Source organism: Podarcis pityusensis, assembly GCF_964106645.2.
Source record: "Podarcis pityusensis genome assembly, chromosome: 8".
Lineage (NCBI taxonomy): Eukaryota > Metazoa > Chordata > Lepidosauria > Squamata > Lacertidae > Podarcis > Podarcis pityusensis.
Genome location: NC_138033.1, coordinates 84,821,763 through 84,843,426, shown reverse-complemented (window position 1 = coordinate 84,843,426; position 21,664 = coordinate 84,821,763). Strand labels below are relative to the sequence as shown.

Below are 21,664 nucleotides of genomic sequence, written 5' to 3'. Positions count from 1 at the left end.
CTGCCCTTTCCCCACGTCTATGAACAGAATACATGAAGGCAGAGCTCAAATTAGTTCTTTAATAACATCAAAATTTAAAAGAGTAATGGCTGTATCTAAAAAAAACAACCCCACACAATTCATGCAAATAAGCCAAGGGCACAGAACAAGAGTCTTCTGCTTGCTGAACAGACATTTCTCTCATCCACCAAAGGTCACCACACCTACAGAGAAAAAGTTCTTTTCTGACTTGCATCACCTCCATTAATTGCTAACCTCCTCTTCTCTCAATCCTTCCAGGGACTTCCAAGAATTGCAGATTGGCCACCGTTAATTATATGACATGCACTTGGCTTTTGAATCTAGGAATAAATATTTTCAACCAAAGTAGTTTCTCAAGATTTGGTCAAGTATGATTTATCAGTATTTATTCAACTCTTTGAATCTGTGAGCCTGTGAAGTGGTTAGTCATTTTGCGATTTAACACTTCCTGAAGCTGCAGAAAAGATGGTGTCTCATCCAACTGCTTCCACTCTTCTTTTTGTTATACAAAGAACTCTCTTTAGAAATGGCTAGTTCTGAAATATTTGCTATAATGAGCTCAGGATTTTCTACTAACAAAAGATGTATACACAGTACTATATGTCTGTATATAGTACACTGGCCAGTTCAACCTCTCTATTACATAACATTAATTGTTCCTGGAAAATTAATCAGAATTTGAGGTCCATGGACACAATCCAACCAAAGTTAAGCGCTGATATCTCACAGATTTCTCCACCTCTAACATGAAAATAGTTTTGAGCTGATTCTGATTGCTCTCACAGCACCTACACAATGTCAGGCAAGTGGAAAATGGCTGAAACCTGAGTTCTGCACAGCCCCTGCTCATTCTCCAAAGAGTTAAGAGTGGATTGGGTCCATTTTCCTCTTTCTCCACCACCTCTTCCACACAAATAGACCCCTCAGCTGCTGTTTACAACTGTCCATAATGGTTTAAGTGGAAGATCTTCTGCTCAAGAGTCTTCATGATTACAATTAATGCTGTGTAAAGGAGGCATTCGTCATTACAGGGACTATCCATACATTAATAATAGCAGTACAACCATAAAAGGGGGAGAAATTAAACAAAAAACAAGCACAGCTTGATACAATAACATGCCATGAAATATCATTGGCTTTATAATAATTTACTACAACATGAAAAAAAAGATCTTTTATCCACACAGGATAGGAAATGCTTCCACTTAAAATATGGCAAGCATACAACAATAAAATATACACCACAGATTTGGAATTTTGCTTTTAAATCATGCACAGAGAATTTGTGTACTTGAAAATAAAACATCCTTGGCCTAACTTACACTTTTTAAATTCATTTGTTCCCTCCCTCTATCCTTAAGTTTTTTAAACTTTTAAACTGGGAAAACAAAATTCATCTTTAACAAAACCGGAAGCTATCAAAATACACTTATTTTTCCTCTGAGATTATTTCAGCATTGCCACCAAATTGCTAAAGAAGTGTTGCATTTTTCTAAAAGCTTTTTTATTCCAAACTTTGGGGGCACCTTCAAGGCTCTGTAGCAAGTCAAACCTACTCCCTGTATTACTTTCACCCCATTTGTTCTATACTTTCCAAGCAGTCTGCCAGGAAGTTCTCTTGGCAAACCCCGTTACGAGTTGCGCTGTTCTGCACCTCCACCAGGTTTGCGCAAGAGAACTTCCAACTGGACTGAGCGCTCCCATCTTCCAGCAAGACGAACTTCTGCTCAGCTAAATTGTGGCAACCAGCTGGACCTTGTGCCGGAGCTTCTCGGACAACGGCAAGGCCGCCTTGTGACCGAACTGCAACTACACCCTGAAAACCCAAACAGTGGCTATTTCCGGAGAGGTTTGTGACCAGGCAGAGTCCCGAGGGGTGCCTTTGCTATTACAGAAGGCTGCTTTGTTCTGCCTGCAGACTGAGCAGCTGTTGCTGTGCAGCTGGGGAAAGAAACGAGCGGGGAGATGAAGCGGCAAAAGGCAGGGGAATCTCTCTCCACTGGCCACTCTTAGCTCATGGTAACTGCTGACACCACAGCCCTGGAAACAGATTAGGCACTTCCAATCTGGATTAAGTTGCTTGAGTTGCAACCTTATACAGCTGTCTTTAGGATGCTTTTGAATGTTGTTATAGGCAGCAGAAAACCAGGAAAGAGCATCAACCAAACCAAGGGGCTGTCTAGTCTGGCATCCTGTTTTCAAGAGGGCCCTGGGAAGCTCAAAAGTGGGACCATGGAGATGATCGGGGACCTGTTGTTTCGTAGCATATGGGACAGCTCAGCACTATCCTGCCTCGGACCATGGGGTATTCCATGTAGCTACCATGGCAGATAGCTTTGGGTTGACTTACCAGCCATGAATTTGACTAAATCTTTTAAAAGCCCATTCAGCTGATTCGCATTATCTGAATGTTGGAAGATTTGGGGCAGATGAAATAAAGCCCTTCGCACAGCACACAGTTACACTGTGGAACTCGCTCCTATAGGGGGCAGCGATGACCACCAACTTGGATGGCTTTAAAAGAGGATTAGACAAATTCGTGGAGGGGAAGGCTATTGATGGCTACTGGCCACAAGGCTGTGCTCTGCCTCCAGTTAGAGGCAGCAATGCTTCTGAATCTCAGTTGCTGGAAACCACAGGAGGAGGAGAGAGTGGCTTTGTGCTCAAATCCTGCTTGTGGGCTATTGGCCTGACCCAGCAGGCTCTGCTTATGCTCCATGCACATCTGAAGATTATGCATCTCTCCCCCAGGGCAGATGCACAGGTTCCCTTCCTTGGTTTTCTGCCACATGCTGCGATGTGCAAAGTGTTCCAGCCCAGACATTCTCAGAGCACCCAAATAGCCAAGTCTAACCATTGCAAGGCCACCTTCTGGCTGCAACGACCCTGCAAAGAATTTCCTTGCAACCTACCTTAGCAATGAAGGTGGGCATGCCCTATGGCAGATACATGCGCAAGCATTCCCCTTGGACTGCGGCCTTGATCTCTTGCAGTGAATGTCTATGGGAGCCCAAGGGAACCAAAGGCCACATTGATTTTCATGTCAGCAAGGGAGAGTGGAGTCGGCATATCGAAGTCACTGAAAGCAATGCAAGCTCAACGTGCTAAATGCTGACCAGATCCCCCCCGTCACCATTTTGAACAACTTTAGGATGCATAATTCTGCAGAAAGGTGTTAAAATCCTCCAGAAACACCAGGAGGTATGTTTTCCTTGGGGAAAACTGATCCTAACGATCACATGGGGCTGCATGAGTTTGCCCTTACTGATGCAATTATTTTATCTACTTCTAACATCTGTGTTACTAAGGCAGGTTGTCAAGACATTTTACTACAGGTAAAGTACGTACATTTGCAGGACTGGAAAACTGAGTCAGCTCCCATTTATAAAGGGAACGATGCAACCTGTGCATCTCCTGGGAGGCTCAGCGTTATTGCACATTTTGGTATTGCCCCAGCAAACTGCCGCACCCCCCGCTAACTAAGGCTAGTTTCCAGTGGGTGCCGCAACGTAACTGTCTTACAGCAAGTCAGGCCATTGGCTTACCTAGCCTAGCACCATCTACCTGGGCTCACAGTCGCTCTCTGGGCCCTTGCTCTGTCCTGTAATCCAAACACCTTGAGCTGGAAACAGCCTTGGACCTCCTGCATGCAGATCCCATTGAAATCGGGCTCCTACCCAGTCAAAGGCAGGCATGGAGGGCTCCTTGCATCAGTGATGGAGGTGAGGTGTACAAAAATGCCAAGAGTAGGCAGGCAGGTACGAGGTGGCTGTGTGAATTGCCCCTTCAAAACAGAAACAAATCAACATAGATTTTGTAAAATAAGTACTGGAGGAAAAGAGTCTCACACCATGTTGAAGTCAATGCATGAACTTTTTCAGGTGACACCCATGGAACCAGTTCCCAGGCCACTTCCAATTTGTGAGGATCTGCAATCTTCAGCTCCCCTCAACAACAGTGGTTCTATCCTGCTACGTGCTCTGGAATCCCTCTTTGACAGCTTGCATCTGAGGCCAAGAGTGGCTTTCCCATGGCCAAATACGGAGTCAGCAGAGGACATGAAACTCAAGTCACACCTCTCAGATCAGCATCCATCTTGCTCTCCTTTCCAAAGTACTCTCTGAACACACATCAAGAGGGCAACTTAACATGGCTAAGCCAGAATGTAGTAGCTCTCGCTCAGTCTAGGCACCACTTGAGACCAGTTCAGCATGATCAAATCCACTAATAGAGCCTCCTTGAATTGACATCAACATATGGTTGTCAGGACCCATTTGAAAGTAACTACTAAAGGGGGAATGTTGTCTAGTCTTTTTAAAACCGTGGCAATTCAAGTCATTTCATCTCTCTGCACACTGGGGAAACTTTTGCGTGAAACTCCCTTCCCTTCTGTTCCTCCTTCCCATGACGGATCTGTGTTGTTTTTCAAAGCCGGCCAACAGGAAGCGGATTCACTTAAACTGCCAACACACTTCCTAAAGGGTCCTTGCAGGGCCTGCCAGATGTATTGTTGGTGGTTTTCAGATCTCCCATGGAATCAACCGCTTTGGGCTGCCCTTGGGTGTCCTGCAGATGCTCCTTTTGGAAATCTCATGGGCATGTGCCACAGAACTTCTGCCCCTTGCCTGGGCAAGGCCAGCCTCTCCACCCAGCGGCTGCATTTGCTCTGCTTCTTCACAGCATCCCAACTCCTCTGGACTCCTCCTGTCAGCTGAGAACATGGCAAAGGCCATACATTCCATTTCGGGCCACTTTCTGCACTTCCATTGCAGGGTTCGGACCGTATGACCCTCGGGGTCCCATCCAACTCTACAATTGTACATATGATTCTTCAAAGGGCAACGTGTTGACGTTTCCTTTGCTTCCAGTCATCTGTTCTTCCTCCGAAACCATCAGACTTGAGTTCATTGCACCTACTGCCTTCCTTGTAGCAACATATCAAATCCAGGCGTGCTCAGGAATACCTTCCATGTGGCAATACCAGCGTGGGCTCCAGGGGCAGCCTTGGCTGCAAGGATTTCTGTGGCCCCAGCCATGCCGTTCTCCTGAGATCCCCACCACTCACCTCTGAGGGATGATCTACTCAACCTGACAGGAAGAGGATGACTTTCAGGTCAGTGGCTGGTAGTATCCTGAACACACAGGGCTGTGGGCCGCATCCAGCGACTGTTTTGCATTTGCCGTCAGTCTTATTCTTTTTAAAGTGATGAATGGCAGAGATTTCTTCTGAACTGAACGCCAGGGATTTGAGCATTCCAGTCAACTGGGGGCATTAGAGGACTTTTTTTAAAAGAAGAAGAAGAAGAATTGAAAGGGGTTTGCTTGTCTCTTCACCCAGAATGTTAAGACCACCTCTGAAATATTCTTGGTTTTACAGTACTGTTGAAAATGGCTTAAGAAAGGCTTCTGGGGGAGAGGGCAGGGTGTTTAGACAGAGGGCCGTGGAGGGGGGCGGGAAGGGGGTGGGGCCCGATTTGGGGGAGGAGCATGAGGAGGGGGAGGGAGAGGGGGGAGCGTGGAGGGCGGAGACGGGGTGGGAGGCGCTGGGGAGCTGGGTGGGGGAGGGGTGTAGATGGGGGCAGGGGGAGGGGGGTTGTAAATGGGGGCAGGGGGAGGGGGGTGGTAGGCGTTGTTGAGAGGGTACTTGGGGGGAGGCTGTGACGTCTTCACTCGGGTGAAATTAATGCAGCGACCCTGAAAGAAAAAGCAAACATGGAGTCACTCAGGATGGAGCTGATAGAATTCACGCTGAGCACAGAATCGGAATAAAGTGCGGAATCTAGCTAGCCTGCTGCTTTCTAAAAAGGGTTTCTAGACCTCATGATGGTGAAGGTATGCTTGGAAGCATGTGAGCAAAGAACACCTGGAGAAGACTTCCAGTGGTCCAGTGAGGTAGGGAATGAAGTGGCATGGATAACTGAGAGCCAGTGTTGTGTAGTGGTTTAAGTGGGAGACTGGGGTTCAAATCTCCACTTGGCCATGAAGCTTATGGGGGGACCTTGGGGGCCAGCTGCTGCCTCTTAGCCTAGCCTACCTTGCAGGGTTGCTGTGGGGGCTAAAGGAGGAGGGGAAGAACCAAGTATGACACCTTGAGATCCTTAGAGAAAAAGGTAGGACAGTGTAGTAAATAAATAACAGCATCGCTCCCCTTCCTCAGAGGTAGAACAATGCTTGCTAAAAAAAAAACCAAATTCAGCTTTCTAGTTGTTGTTCTTTCTTTTTTACACAACGGATGCCGGAGATTTTTCTTTATTTTTTGGTTGTATAGATCCTGCCAAGGCTGACAGATACTAATAGCAAACACAGGTACCTATCTGTTTAGAAGGAAATGGGGCCACCCAAAAATAAGGGAATGCTTTCTCCATATTTGTGGGACTCCCTGCATATGAAGGAGCTTATACATTTGCAAATTAAAAGAACAGGATTTTTTTTTTACCAAATTCAAAATGAGCTGACAAGACTCTCAAGGTCCCAAGACTTAGGGAAGGCTGATGGCACTGGGGCATTTAGCGGGGCAAAAGGAGGGAACTTCTATAGCTCCTCACCTGGCACCCGAAAAAACACAGAGGCTACATAAAATGCTGGCTGGAGCTGAGGGCAGGCAGAGTCCAGAACAGCAGGAGGGCATCATGTTGGGCAGGGGTCTTGCCAAGTGCTGACCGCTACACTAAGAAACCCATTTGACACCTATTAAAAGGATCAACTCTTTTCCAGGCTAAACCACATAATCAAATCTCAGTTTTTTGCTTCTCTGCACCTGGCCCCAGAGGCAGGGTTGGAACATGAATAAAAAGCCTCAAATATATACCCCCCCCCCAAATATGGAGCCTGTTTCTGGAATAGGATGTAGCAAACCATGGAACAAACACAGTCAAAGTTGCTGCTTGCCTCTTGGCTCAAATGGGTGGACAGCTTTATGTTACGCTGGGTTACGTTTATAGGCCTTTGTGGACCAGAAAGAACAGGGGGCGGGCCTGTAATGGCATCTCTGGTGGAAAAAGGTGCAGAATGTGGTTGGATGTTAATGACCTGATGCTGATCCACAGCCACAAAATGCATCTTTAGCTGCCTATAAAAAATGGTGCTGGATTAGTCTCCTCTAATAATTTCCACCTCTGCAATAAAGCAAATCCTGTAATGTATCATTTCTCAAGCCAGTGGCACAAAGATGTGAACAAACTCTTCTGCAGACATTTTGGACTTGCCTGCCATCAGCCTCAGCAAGCAAGCCAGCCAGGGCTAAGAGGAGTTGATAATCCAAAACATCAGAATGGCACCAGGTTAGGGAAGGGTGACAGAGAAAGAGAAAGAGAAAAAGAAAAAGAGAGAGATTAAGCAAATTCATGAAGGAGAGGGTGGTCGGTGGCCAGGGCTAGGCTCAGCCTGCACAACTGGAAGCAGCAAGTGCTTCTGTATACCAGTTTCTGGAAACCACAAGAGGGGACAGTTGCCCTTGTGCTTGCAGGTTTGCCATGGGAACCTGGCTGGCCGCATGACAACAGGATGCCGGACTAGTTGGGCCACTGGCCAGAACCGGCAGACTCTTCTTATGTTAGAGATGGTGGGACTGAAGCATTCCTCCAAGTTTATATTTCAGGGTGTCATAGAATCATAGAGTTGGAAGGGACTCAGGTGAAAAGGGAAAGGACCCCTGGACAGTTAAGTCCAGTCAAAGGCGACTGTGGGGTTGGAGCACTCATCTCGCTTTCAGGCCGAGGGAGCCGGCGTTTGTCCACAGACAGCTTTCTGGGTCATGTGGCCAGCAGGACTAAACCGTTTCTGGAGCAATGGACCACCGTGACGGAAACCAAAGCGCATGGAAATGCTGTTTACCTTCCTGCCACAGTGGTACCTATTTATCTACTTGCACTGGCATGCTTTCGAACTGCTAGGTTGGCAGGAGCAGGGGCAGAGCAACGGGAGCTCACTCCGTCGCGGGGATTTGAACCGCCAACCTTCCGATCGGCAAGCCCAAGAGGCTCAGTGGTTTAGACATAACAGTCTGTGTAGACATGAACTGAAAAATGTAATACGCCTCAGCAGCTGCAGTGTGAGAAATGGCAGGCGGGGCGCAGCGTGGCACCTCAGAGCTTTCGAGCAGACATTTGCCTGTGTGCAAGCCAAGCCATTCCCTTCTCTTCTTCCTTCTCCTCCAGGAGGATCAGCCTATGGGGAGTCAACATATGGCAGCTGTGTGGGGCTCAGCCTTGGCTCAGCCGGCCAGGTGTGGCTCAGGAAAGGAAGCCGCAGAGCACCCAACCCTGCATTAAAAGGCTGTTTCCATTCCACTGCCTCCCGAATCGAAGCATCAGCCTAGGCTGGGGTCATTGTAAATCAAAGCACATTATTTGGACTCGGCTGCAATGGTTTGATTCATTGTCCCTGGCCCTTAGTTGGGGTGGGTGTGAGTTGTCTTTCATGTCTCCCCTTTCCAGCTGACAGCAGGACAAACTTTTATACGTAGTAAATCAGGAGGGGGAAAAGACATTACAAGCTCAGACAGATTAGGCAGAGGTCAGTTTGTGGGGGTGGTGAGGGATACACACCTTTTCTCCTACTAGCTAGCCGGCGAAGAAATAATTCCTTACAGCTTTCAAGAAACATCTGCCTGAGACTCAAAGCATTCCGTGAAGGAAAGGCCCTGCTTAGAGAATAGAAACAAGGCCAACCTTCTCCAACCTGGTGCCCTCCAGATGTTTTAGACTACTACTGCCACCAGCCCCAGGAAAGGAGAGAACAGAGGAGGGAGCCCTTAATTTTCACATAGGAGCCTGTTTTGGGAATGCTTCCTTTTGGGGGGAAACAGCAGACCACCCCACCTAGATTAAACACATTTTTAGGTTGGGATGCCAACCTCAGGTAGCTATGGATATTTCCCCAAGGCTGTTCTTGCCAAGAAAGGTCCGTCTAGTTCAAGCTCTGGTTTTCCCAGTATTGATGTATGGAAGTGAGAGCTGGACCATAAAGAAGGCTGATCGCTGAAGAATGGGTGCTTTTGAATTATGGTGCTGGAGGAGACTCTTGAGAGTCCCATGGACTGCAAGAAGATCAAACCTCTCCATGCTGAAGGAAATCAGCCCTGAGTGCTCACTGGAAGGACAGATCCTGAAGCTGAGGCTCCAATACTTTGGCCACCTCATGAGAAGAGAAGACTCCCTGGAAAAGACCCTGATGTTGGGAAAGATGGAGGGCACAAGGAGAAGGGGACGACAGAGGATGAGATGGCTGGACAGTGTTCTTGAGGCTACCAGCATGAGTTTGACCAAGCCGCGGCAGGCAGTGAAAGACAGGCGTGCCTGGCATGCTCTGGTCCAGGGGGTCATGAAGAGTCGGACACGACTAAACCACTAAACAACAACAACATTCTTAAGTAGCTAAGTCTGTTGCTCAGGTTGCCAGAAGATGGCCACAAGCACAAGTCCATCAAGGCAGCGACAGGAACTGGACAGCTTTAAATCCAACCAAACACTTCTCTTGACAAGGGAAAGTTCCCTTTGAACGTTGGTGAATCAAGCCAGCTGAGATGTCGTGAAACCCATCTGCTTCACTCTCACTTCAGCCAAGCCCACCCATCTCAGATAAACTCAGGTATGGAGTGGGGCAGCAATACACGATTCCACATCATGCAATATCAGTGTGGATAAAAATAAATGATTTTTTTAATTAAAAAAATTGATTTTTAAAAATTTAAATCAGATTTTTTTTTATTTAAATCCATTTTTTTAAAATTTAAATTGGATTTTTAAAATAAAATGCTTTTGGAGGAAAAAAAATCTTTCTAAAGATAGTTTTCTATTTAAGTTACATTATAGTCCAAAGGCTATTCATCAGGAAAAAAGGATTTGTTTTAAGTTTCTCATGTGTGCTGAAACTCAGTCTAAGTTGGTTTTTAAGGAAATGGTTATTAAGGAAATGATTATTTTTCTCCTTCCAATAAAGCACAGCAGAAAAGTTGCCCAAATATAAACAGTTAACTTATTAAACCTCACCAAAATTTCATAATTATCTATGTATTTCTAATAGTATAACCAAATCAGTAATTTTTGATGTAACTGTAAAAACTACTCTGAAAATTTATTATTCCAAAAATAAAACCTTCATCTGAATGTAAATATTAAGATTATACCAGCAGGAATGTCTTTCTGTAAGAAAAATTGATTTAAATCAAGTCTTACTGATTAGTAATTTAAATCGTGATTTAGATCACAGCCTTTCCCAAGCCCTACAACACTCACACATCCCAGTCAACAAAAGCTCATGCTTTCTAGCCACTCAGGAGTTGAAAAGAGATGTCGGGGCTGAGCCCTGGCAAACCTCACTACAAATGACAAATTCGCCATTGCAAATTAAGCTTGACTCAAGTCAATATCTGGACTTCAAAGTCTGTGTTCTGGCATTTGGCTCTCAGAAGGTTTTGTAGCCAATATGGTAACAAAATTCAGACATTAATATTTCTACACAATACCACTGATTGTGCAAAACGATCCCAAGTGCTAAAGCTCTCAGCTTCAGAGCCTGGATTTTATTGTTGCTCTGCAGGCTCAGATTGCAGGTCTTAAAATTGTTTCAACACAGATTTCTGCGACTCGTATAAGTAAATGGTCAATCCGAAAACAGAGTTAAGTGCACTTTAGGGCCACTGAAATCATTGGGCCTGAATGAGCAGAACTGTGCTGGGAGCCTGGCTTGTGGGTTCAGTGATGCTTGAGGACTGAAAGTCAACCGCAACAAATTTTATGCAGCAGAAAAAACAACACGGAGATGTAAAGGCCTGTTGGAATGAATTGCTGCAGACTGAGTTGTGTTTAGGGAGTACAAATATCCTTTGGCACGTTTACAAGAGAGGAAGAAAGAAGCAGCAGCTGGGAAGTGTGTGAGCTTTTTGGTGAAGGGGGAAGGTTTGCACCAAGCACACCCAACAGGCCCTAGAAGAGGGAGACTCCACCATGTGTAGCTCTGCGTGTGAACTGGGCAGCCGATGGCAATGCAGGGGCTGGCAGGCTGGACTGCAAAGGAAACCCCCTTGGGGCAGGGGGTTGGACTAGATGACCTTTGGGTACCTTCCAACTCCACAGTTCTATGATTCTAAGGCTGTGCAGGAAGGAGCAGGCAGATTAGCCACTCCTATCAACATTGATTGGACATATGGTGCCTGTTCAGATTTTGCTTAGAAAGAGTTTGCTAAGTCCCGGGCATTGTGGGCTTGTAAAAAAGTAAAAAGCTCTCATTTGTTCAGTGTTAACTCTGCCTCTTGATAGAGGAGGATAAGAAGTAGCAGCTGCATTAGTCACCTGGATCAACACACACACACACACACACACACACACACACACACACACAGACCTTTTCCTGGCAGGGCTCCCGCAGTGGAACTCAAGCGGCCTTGGACTATCACTCCTACGATATTTATTTTCTTTATTTATGTCCAAGTTTTTAATAATAAAAAAGACGGCGGCCAAGGGAAACGGAGCCAGAGATAAATAATGCTTAGGATTGCTTTGCCTGAAAAAGTATTCAGCTGGGGCAGTAAGAACGATGAAGTGGTCGCCTTCATTGATCCAACTGGAACCCAAGCAGAGCTGCAATCAAAATCTAATAAAATGTTTATGGGGCATGGTTTTTCTTGGCCATCTTGCATCAGGGAAGCATATGAATTCCACCCCCCCACCTCCCGTTCGTTTTCCTGCCAATCCAGTGCCTTAAATGGTAACGTGTGGGAACCAGCGGACATTGAAGTGCATCCTGAAACTGAGCAGGTGCAGACCTGTTCAGCAAGCAAGATGGGAGACCAAGGTGAGTTCTGTGAAAGAGCAGATTTTATACATGCTCTTTATGTGAGTGCAGAACAGAGTCTAGAAATCTTTGCTCCAGGGGACCATGCTTGGCTGAAGGGGAGACTACAGCCTGGATGGACTTCCTTTCAGTGCTTGGAGGAGGAAGGGAAAAGGATGTGGGGAGAGTGGTTAAAATAGATGCAGCAGCTGGAAAGATGTGGGAAGGTTTTTAGGTCGACCTGGGAAAGAAATGGGATGCCTGCTTTGGTTTGCTACTCTTCTTCCTCAGGTGAAGAAAACAGCCCTTCTTCCCAGGAGAGGAACTCTTGGCTCACGTGACAAGAGGGACATTCTTCTGCAATTCTGACCGTGAAAAGCTGATGCAAGAAGAAACGGGCCGCCTTTAAGTTCACCAGCAGGATGTTAAAACAAACATGGGTCTGAACAATCTTATAACAGGAGGCAGAAACGGAGGAGGGTTTGTGCTTCCTGGGCCGTGGCCACAAAACAAGCCAAGACTGGAAGAAATCAGCTCCCTTTGGCTAAACAAAACCAGGTCACGTATAATCCTGAAACAAGTGTCAGGATGTGCCCCAAATTAATCCCAGTCTCTTTATTACTTAAGCAAGCGAATAGAATCACAGAATTGTAGAGATGGGAGGGACCCGAAGGGCCATCTAGTCCGACCCCCTGCAATGCAGGAATCTCAACTAAAGCATCCATGACAGCTAGACAACTAGCATCTGATGAAAAACAATCAATGAAGGAGAGTCCAACAGGTTCTGAGGGAGGGCGTTCCACTCTTTAACTTCCTTGTTACCCAAGAAAGTCGGAATCTCCTTTCTTGTCACTGGAATCTATTGGTTTGCGACCTCCCCTCTGGTGCAGGAGAGACATGTGACAGCCCTTCAAATATCTGAAGATGGCGGTGGTGCTGTGGTCTAAACCACAGGGCCTAGGACTTGCCGATCAGAAGGTTGGCGGTTCGAATCCCCGCAACGGGGCGAGCTCCCGTTGCTCGGTCCCTGCTCCTGCCAACCTAGCAGTTCGAAAGCACACCAGTGCAAGTAGATAAATAGGTACCGCTCCGGCGGGAAGGTAAACGGCGTTTCCGTGCGCTGCTCTGGTTTCACCAGAAGCTGCTTAGTCATGCTGGCCACATGACCTGGAAGCTATCTACGGACAAACGCCGGCTCCCTCGGCCAGTAAAGTGATATGAGCGCTGCAACCCCAGAGTTGCCCGTGACTGGACCTAATGGTCAGGGGTCCCATTACCCTTCACCTTTATCCATTCACCTCTCAGTCTCTCTCCTCCAGCCTAAACATACCCAACTCCCTCAACCATTCCTCATAAGGCTTGGTTTCCAGACGCTTGGTCCTCTTAGTCACCCTCCTTTGCACATGTCCCAGTTTGTCAATATTCTTCTTCAATTGTGGAGGAGGACCACCTAGACCTCTCACTGACTACCAACACTTCAGGGACTTAGTAGGTACCCCTTTCCTTCAAGAACTGGGAGCCAGTGTGGTGTAGTGGTTAAGAGCGGTAGACTCATAATCTGGTGAACCGGGTTTGCTTCCCCGCTCCTCCACATGCAGCTGCTGGGTGACCTTGGGCCAGTCACACTTCTCTGAAGTCTCTCAGCCCCACTCACCTCACAGAGTGTTTGTTGTGGGGGAGGAAGGGAAAGGAGAATGTTAGCTGCTTTGAGACTCCTTAAAGGGAGTGAAAGGCGGGATATCAAATCCAAACTCTTCAAATCCAAACCTGCATGAGGGAGGAAAGGGCCCTGAAAGGCAGCCTTCTCAAACCCGGCAGATGTTTTGGACTACAACTCCCATCAGCCCCTGGACAGAAGGGCTGGTGAAGGCTATGAGAGAGTGGTCAAGCTTGCTCTCCAAATGACAATTCTTTGGGAACATCAGCTGAAGCAGCATGACGCTGATCTACACTTGTAACGCAGACGTGCCCACATGTCTTGGCAGTCGTCATTGCAACTGAGTCGCTCAAGAAGAGAATAAGACTGTGCAAGAGTGTGATCCTTGAAAGAATGCCTAGACTTCTGGTCACCTCACCTCAGAAAGGCTATTGTAAAGCTGGAAAAGGTTCAGAAGAGGGCAACTGAAATGGTCAAGGGAATCTATAAAGAAAGGTTGCAGCCTTTGGGACTTTTTAGATAAAAGTAAAGGCAATTAAGAGGTGAAATGATAGATGTTTATAAAATTATGCCTGGCATGGAGAAAGCAGATAGAGAAGAGTTTCTTCCCCTCTCTTGTAACACTAGAACTTCTGGCAGTGGCGTAGCGTGGGGGGTGCAGGGGGGGCCGGCCGCACCGGGCGCAACATCTGGGGGGGGGGCGCGCTCGCACTCGCAGCTCTCTGCCCCTACCTGGCTCACTCACTCTCTCTCACTGCAGTGCTGGCTGTGCGAATCTGATCCGAGCCGCTGGGTCGCCGCCCACTGTGGAGGGGGTGGGTGCCAGGCGTGCGGTGCGGAGAGAGAGAGAGGGACTCTCTGGGGGAGGGACAGTGCAGGGGCCGCCCAGCGCAGCGCTGAGCGCGGGAGAGAACCACACCAGACCAGACCAGGCAGCCGCAAGAAGAAGCTGGCAGCGGCGGCAGGTTAGGGGATAGGGGGCGCAAATTACTTGCCTTGCCCCGGGTGCTGACAACCCACGCTACGCCGCTGACTTCTGGACATCCTATGAAACTGAAATTTGGGAGATTCAGGAGAGAGAAAATAAAGCTAAACTGTGGAACTCCCACCCACAGGAAGCAGTGGCGGCTACTAATTTGGATGGCTTTAGAAGAGGATTAGGTGCATTCATCTACTATGGCAATACTTCTGAATACCAGTTGCTGGACACCGCAAGAGGAAAAGGGGCCCATTTGCTTGGCTCCTGCTGCCTGGTTTCCCACAGGCATTTGGTTGGCCATTGCGAGACCAGGATCCCGGCTTGGATGGGCCACTGGCTTCATCCAGCATGTTCTTCTAATGTTCTTATGAACATAAAGAAGTGTACAGTGGTACCTCAGGTTAAGAACTTAATTCGTTCTGCAGGTCCGTTCTTAACCTGAAACTGTTCTTAACCTGAGGTACCACTTTAGCTAATGGGGCCTCCCACTGCCGCCGCGCGATTTCTGTTCTCATCCTGAGGTAAAGTTCTTAACCTGAGGTAATATTTCTGGCTTAGCGGAGTCTGTAACCTGAAGCGTCTGTAACCTGAAGCGTATGTAACCCGAGGTACCACTGTACTTACAGCAGTCCATTACTATATTATGATAATATGATAATATTTTGTTCTCTTGCCAATTATGCTCTTTTAAACATGCATTTTATATTTGATTTCCTTTAGTAATGTTTGAAATCTTTAAGATAACATTTTCGTTTCCTATTAATAGGGTTCCTTTAATGTATACTTGACTTTCTTCTGTAAAGTTTTATTCTGGATTGTTTTATTTGATATTTTAATCTAGGTTGTAAACCGCTTTGAGATTTTCTTCTTCTTCTTCTTAAAAAATATAAAGTGGTACAGTGGTACCTCGGGTTAAGTACTTAATTTGTTCCAGACGTCCGTACTTAACCTGAAACTGTTCTTAACCTGAAGCACCACTTTAGCTAATGGGGCCTCCTGCTGCCGCCGTGCCGCTGGAGCACGATTTCTGTTCTCATCCTGAAGCAAAGTTCTTAACCTGAAGCACTATTTCTGGGTTAGCGGAGTCTGTAACCTGAAGCGTATGTAACCCGAGGTACCACTGTATAGAATTGAAATGAATAAGAAGAAAGACTATTCCAGCCTCCATCTTTGATTGCCTCCCCCAGATGTTCAGGATGACAACTGCAGCACACCTGGCCTATCAGGAAGCTACCAGGTTTGGAAAGCGCTGAAGGTGAGGCCTTCTTCATGCATTTGTCATGGATGCTTTAGCGGAGATTCCTGCAGTGCAGGCGGTTGGACTAGACCATCCGTGGGGCCCTTCAATGATTCTATGCGCCACACTTGGCCACAGTTCAACTTCCACTGAGCTAGATCTCTCCCCATTGTTCAAAACTTTTTCATGCTAAACTCGACAAGGGACCCAGGACCATGCACAAGATAATTGAAAGGGGAAACAGAGAGGCTCCAGGGTTTAGAACCTTATACAAAAATTAATCCAAGACCTCTGTGCTAATCCCACACAGCTGACCTTTGACCCTTTATACTATTCCAAGCAAGCTGAGGCTGCTGCTGTTTTAGGATCTGCTCCAACACTCACTTTATGTAGAGAGAAGATACAGTTCTAAGCACAGGGAAGGAAAGTTCTGGCTGTGGTTGCAAGAGAAACCTAGAGGAGAAATCCAAATCTGCTTCTCCCGTAATCTAAGGCAAAATATTCGCTCCAAGCCCAATCAACATCCCAGAGTCATACATTGCTCGCCTCTCTGCTGGGGGATTTTGGTTTTTGTTTGAAGGGTTTTCTGGTGCACTAACAGAGAATTCTCAGCACCTTGAATGAACTACAGTTCTTAAAATTTCTTGGCAAGAAGTCACGGCAATCAAACTGGTATAAAATCGATTCATTCGTTTATGACACGGATATCTAGGGTTGTTTCCAGATGGGCAGTGGCGAGCACTACCACAGCTCCTCCACTGAAAGGTACAGCTTCAAAGCTGCAACCAATTTTCCACAATCAGGAGTGGGTGTTTTTTCTGAGTTCTCCTCCTCTGTTCTGTCCACTGTAGTGGGAAGGGCTTGGCTATGTGGGTGGGGAAGGGACAATTTGCCCCCCTTCTTTTTTCCTGCAAGAGGCCACATAGTGCCTGGAAAATCATAGAACTGTAGAGTTGAGAGGGGACCCAAAGCTTCAACTAGTCCAACTCCCTGCAATGAAGGAATCATAGCTGTAAGAATAAGGCTACCAGATTTTTTTCAAAGAATCCGGGGATACTTTTTTTTTAAAAAGAGGGGGGGAAAGTTATTTTTAAAAAATGTTTTGTTTTGTTTTTTAAAAAAGAAGTAATATCTTCTCTTCTGTGGTCTCCTCTGTTGCGTGGCCTTCCTCTGGGCCCCAGCCTGCTCTCTTGGAGCGCTAGCCGCTGTGGAGTAAGCTCGAGTCAGGCCTGGGCTCGGCCACATGTCCTTGCCCTCCCAGTGCTCTCCTACCTCTCCTCCTCCTCCTCCTCCTCAGCAGCAGCAGGAGCAGCAGCAGCGAGGCAAGATTGGGGCTCCTTTTTTTCCCCTTCCTCTTTCTCTCTCTCCCTTCTCCTTCTCCTCCTCCCTGCATTGGCTCCAGGGTTTTCCTAGCCCCAGAGCACCACTGGGCAGTCGGCTAGGAGCTCTTGCTCCTGGCTCAATTTGGGTTGTGCGGGGGGGGGGGGGGAGTCAGTGGTTCCCCCAGTTGACATGCCGGGTGTCCCCGGTTCCCCCTCGGCAGTGGCAGTCTCAGCAGCCTGGTAGCATAGTTGGCTCTGGCTGGCTTCAGGAGCTGCTTGCTGCCGTGGTGCCCGCCGTTTTGCCTTGACAGAAGTCTCCATATGATGTATCTTGTGCCGTTGAACCAATCACACAACATTCATCCCCTACTAATAAATCTACAACACTTAAAATATAAATCTGGGGACATTAAATGAAATCCGGGGACATTCCAGGGACGGATTTTGTCCAGGGACGGTGTGTAAATCCAGAGACTTTCCCCGGGAAACGGGGACGTCTGGTAACCATACTGTAGAATCCCTGACAGATTCAACCTGTTTAAAAACTTCTACTGAAGGCGAGTCCGCTACCTTCCAAGGAAGTCTCCTCCACTCTCAAACAGCTCTTACTGTCAGAAAGTTCTTGCTAATATTTAGTCAGAATCTCCTTTCTTGCCATTGGAATCCATTGGTTCAGATCCCACCCTCCGGAGCGGCAGAAAACAAGCTTGCTCCACCTTCCATGTGGCAGCTCTTTGGGTATTTGGAGATGGCTCTCAGTCGCCTCTTCTGCAGGCTAAATATACCCAACTCCCACTCGCTTTTTCCCAGAGGTCTCCCCCCACCCCACCCCCTCACGAAAGAGAGGCGGAGAGTCTTATGTGAAGGAAATTCCTGCCTCCTTCCACTTCTCCCTGCCAGGAGAAGGCTGTTTGGCCGCTGGCTCATTCTGGAAAGGGGGAGAGATCCTTCCACCCTCTTCTTTTCCCTAGTTCTGCTACTGCTGGTCGCCAGCCAGGGCACGGGCACCCTCATTCCCTTCCTTGCCTGAATCCTGCAGAGGACCAGAACTGCTGAGCTCTTGATGAGAGAGAGAGAGAGAGAGAGAGAGCGCACAGCTTCTGCCCATGGGGTGAGGGAGTTCCAGGAAAAGAGCTAACATTTGGATTAATTTTTCATTAATGGGAAATGGACCACAACAACAAAAGAGGAGAGATGCCGTTTCGAAACTCTGCAAAACTCTTGCCTTCAGAGAGCTCTTCCTAATGTTTATTTGGAATCTCCTTTCTGGTAACTTGAAGGCGTTGGTTTGAGTCCTACCCTCCAGAGGCACAGAAAACAAGCTGGCTCCCTCTTCGATGTGAGATATCTGAAGATGGCTTATCATCTCTCCTCTCAATCTTATCATTTCCAGGCTAAGCATCCCCGACTCTAACTAAACATACCCAAGAGCAAAGAGCTTCTGCCTGTGAAAGAACATAGCAGGGGCCGGTGCAGAAGAAGAGTGAGCAATTCTGTGGTCCTGTCTCTTTCTGCTCCTTTAGGTGTGGCAGCCATGACACCACATCCTTGTGGCAGCTATTTTGTGACCGGTGCCCATTGCAGTGCCGTAACATTCCCAATGTGATGCCCACTGGGCCAAAAACATTGGCCACTTCTGCCTCCGGGAAAGGGATGCTTCCTGAGGGTTCCCCTTGGGTGCCTGTCAGCTCCACCTCATGAACCCCTGGGCTCCACCTCCAAGTCCCGCACAAATGGCAGAATTGTTTATTGGAAGAACTGGTAAAGGTAAAGGGACCCCTGACCATTAGGTCCAGTCATGACCGACTCTGGGGTTGCGGCGCTCATCTCGTTTATTGGCCAAGGGAGCCAGCATACAGCTTCTGGGTCATGGGGCCAGCATGACTAAGCTGCTTCTGGCGAACCAGAGCAGCGCACGGAAACGCTGTTTACCTTCCCGCCAGAGCGGTACCTATTTATCTACTTGCATTTCATGCTTTTGAACTGCTAGGTGGGCAGGAGCTGGGACCGAGCAACGGGAGCTCACCCTGTTGCGGGGATTCGAACCGCCGATCTTCTGATCGGCAAGTCCTAGGCTCTGTGGTTTAACCCACAGCGCCACCTGTGTCCTGGAAGAACTGGTGGCCCCAAGCAAATGATCTCTACACAAATCAGCTGTCAGGGAAAGTCTGAGGATTAAGCCTGTGAGCAAAGTGGGTGGAAGCCATGCAGGAAGCAGGGGACATCTAAACAGAAGGGGCAAGTGATAAATTTTGGGCGCCACAGTGCCCCCTCCTTCCAGACACCAGTACAAGAAGCTTGCATTTTTAATTAACTCATCTATCTATCTATCTAGCCTGACTCAATTAATTTAGTGGAGCCTACTCTCAGGTAAGTATGCACAGGATTGCATCCTAAAAGCATTTATTTATACACTGTGATTATCCATAGTGAGCTCAGTATATTTTGGCAGAGCTGCGGCCTTTTGAGTTATACGTTCTGCCTTATATTCGCCAAGGGTCTATATACCAACATACATATTATTTTAGTTGGAATAGTAAAAAAAGCCACATAATAGCTTTATTTAAGCGCACAAAAAAAGAATTTAAAAGCCAAAGTATCTGACTCACACAGGTGGTTCTTTGCTCCTCAAGCAGGAATGAGTAATCAAAAGGGTTACTCTATCTATACAAACACAGCGGAATCACGTTCCCAGGGAGGGGGTCTATGGGCTGCTCCCCCCCCCCTTTCTGCTTTAACCCTAACAAACATTTCAATATATTTTCACAGCATCAGTAATGACCCTTACTAGCAACTCGGTGCATTTGTCATTTTATTAGCTAGTCAGATTTATGAGGCCTGAAATAAAAAATGTCATCCAGGTGTGACATGAATGGATTTAATATCTCCTTTAACTAGAAGAAAAATTGGGGATTTTGCAGGTGCTGAAACAGAGCGGCTTAATCCCCATCAGCAAATAAATTATTTCCTAATATTCCGTTCTCATTTTATAAAGCCAATCCCACACCAAGTGACCACTGGGCCCTCCTATGCACTCTCTGCCCCCCCCTTCACACAGGCATCCACTTTCAACAACAGAACTGTACAGTTGGAAGGGCATCCCAAAGGTCATCTAGTCCAACCCACTCCCTGCATTGCAGGAATTGAGCAAAGGCAGAGTGATACGAGGCCTGGGAATAGGCAGAGCGTGTGCCACAAGTCTTCAGCAGTGCAGGAAGGCTGCGGAATGCAACGCTCGGTGTAGCATTCAACTTCCAAAGAATCTCAGTTTTTAAAAAAGAAAAAAGCATGTCGTTAGTCCTCATGAGGAGATGCTTGATGATGCCTGATGAAACCTTAAGACTTGCTGAGTAAGGCTACCAGTGGCTCAAGGGGCAAGATGAATTCCATAGCTGTATACAGCTTTGAAAGGGGCTAATACTGGATTTGACCCATATGGTGGAGAATTATTGATGAGTCTATGGGAGCTATTAATATTAATAATACAACCTCCTTTATTAATAACCATTTTTTCATCAGCTTATGTGCCATCTGCATTAAATTGTTGCTGTTGTTGTTTAAATAAAGGGGGAAGGAGGGATGAAATCTTCTGACAGCTTTAAGTTGCCCTTAAGGCAAGTTTTTATGGTTGGCTAGTAAATTCCTTTAAAAACCATGTTTATGATGGAAATGCAAGACAAAACTATAAAATGCCACAAGCGGGCGCCACCGTAATTAAAAGTGCCCCCCTCCCAAGTTCCCATTCCTGATAATGAGCTTTTTATATTAGGGGCAGGTTATACCTTTGGGGTGAAAACAGGACTCAATTAGGGGGTGGGGGTGGAGAACACCCGCCATTTGGTCTATTATCTTGAACACAAAAATAACCTCATTAATGCAGGCAAAATTGCAAAACCTAGTCCCTTTAGAATGCGAGGAGACCACAGGAATCCCATGTGACCCGGCCTCCTCCAGAATGATTGGAAGCAGCTGGACGGTGCTGGCAACCTCAGCCCGTTTCCAGATTTGACGCTGCGAAAAGAAAATTTCACAACCTCTTTTGTCTGCCCAAAATGAAGCTAGAAAACTGGTTCTAGCCTTTGCCTTGCAAATCAGTTAAAGCAAGTAGAGAACCATAGAGGTGGAAGGGACCACGAGGGTCATCTACCTGCCACGCAACGCAAGGAAGGCAAGTAACCAGAACAATTAAGTCAGGTCCTGGTTGGGTGAGGAGAGCAGCTGGCTGAGCCGCCAACCCAAGAGTCCCCAGGGATGATATCTTAGGCAGTGGTTCTCAACCTGTGGGTCCCCAGATATTGTTGGACTACAACTCCCATCATCCCTGAGCTCTGGCCTTGCTAGCCAGGGGTGATGGGAGTTGTAGTTCAACAACATCTGGGGACCCACAGGTTGAGAAAGGCTGCCTTAGGGCTTGGAGCCTGGTGGTGGGACACTGAGCAGTTAGCAGAAGGGACAAGCTGGGAACTGGTAGAAGCAGGAGACTGGAGCGATCAAGGAGGGTCAGGGTAAGGAGGGCCCTCCAGGACAGTTGAGAATCTCAGACTTTCGTGTGACTTGGACTGTGCCCACAGTTATTACTCAGTTATTACTTCCCTACCCACCATAAAAGGGACGCGGGTGGCACTGTGGGTTAAACCACATAGCCTAGAACTTGTCGATCAGAAGGTCGGCGGTTC

At 47.2% G+C, this 21,664-nt stretch overlaps 1 protein-coding gene across 4 annotated transcripts in view; it reads right to left on the bottom strand.

The window, feature by feature from the left end:
* Window positions 1–21,664, bottom strand: part of ANTXR1 (ANTXR cell adhesion molecule 1) — a 261,071-nt gene that overhangs the window by 127,941 nt on the left and 111,466 nt on the right. For 3 of the 4 annotated variants that reach the window (XR_013989664.1, XR_013989665.1, XR_013989666.1), the window contains exon 18: window positions 2,344–5,715. Coding sequence is in view for 1 of the 4 variants with exons in the window: in XM_081017420.1 (XP_080873546.1) it covers window positions 5,449–5,715 (267 nt within the window). In the remaining 3 variants the exon portion in view is untranslated. Of the gene's footprint in view, window positions 1–45; window positions 5,716–21,664 lie in introns of those variants that run through there. The other variant, XM_081017420.1, reaches the window with a different exon arrangement.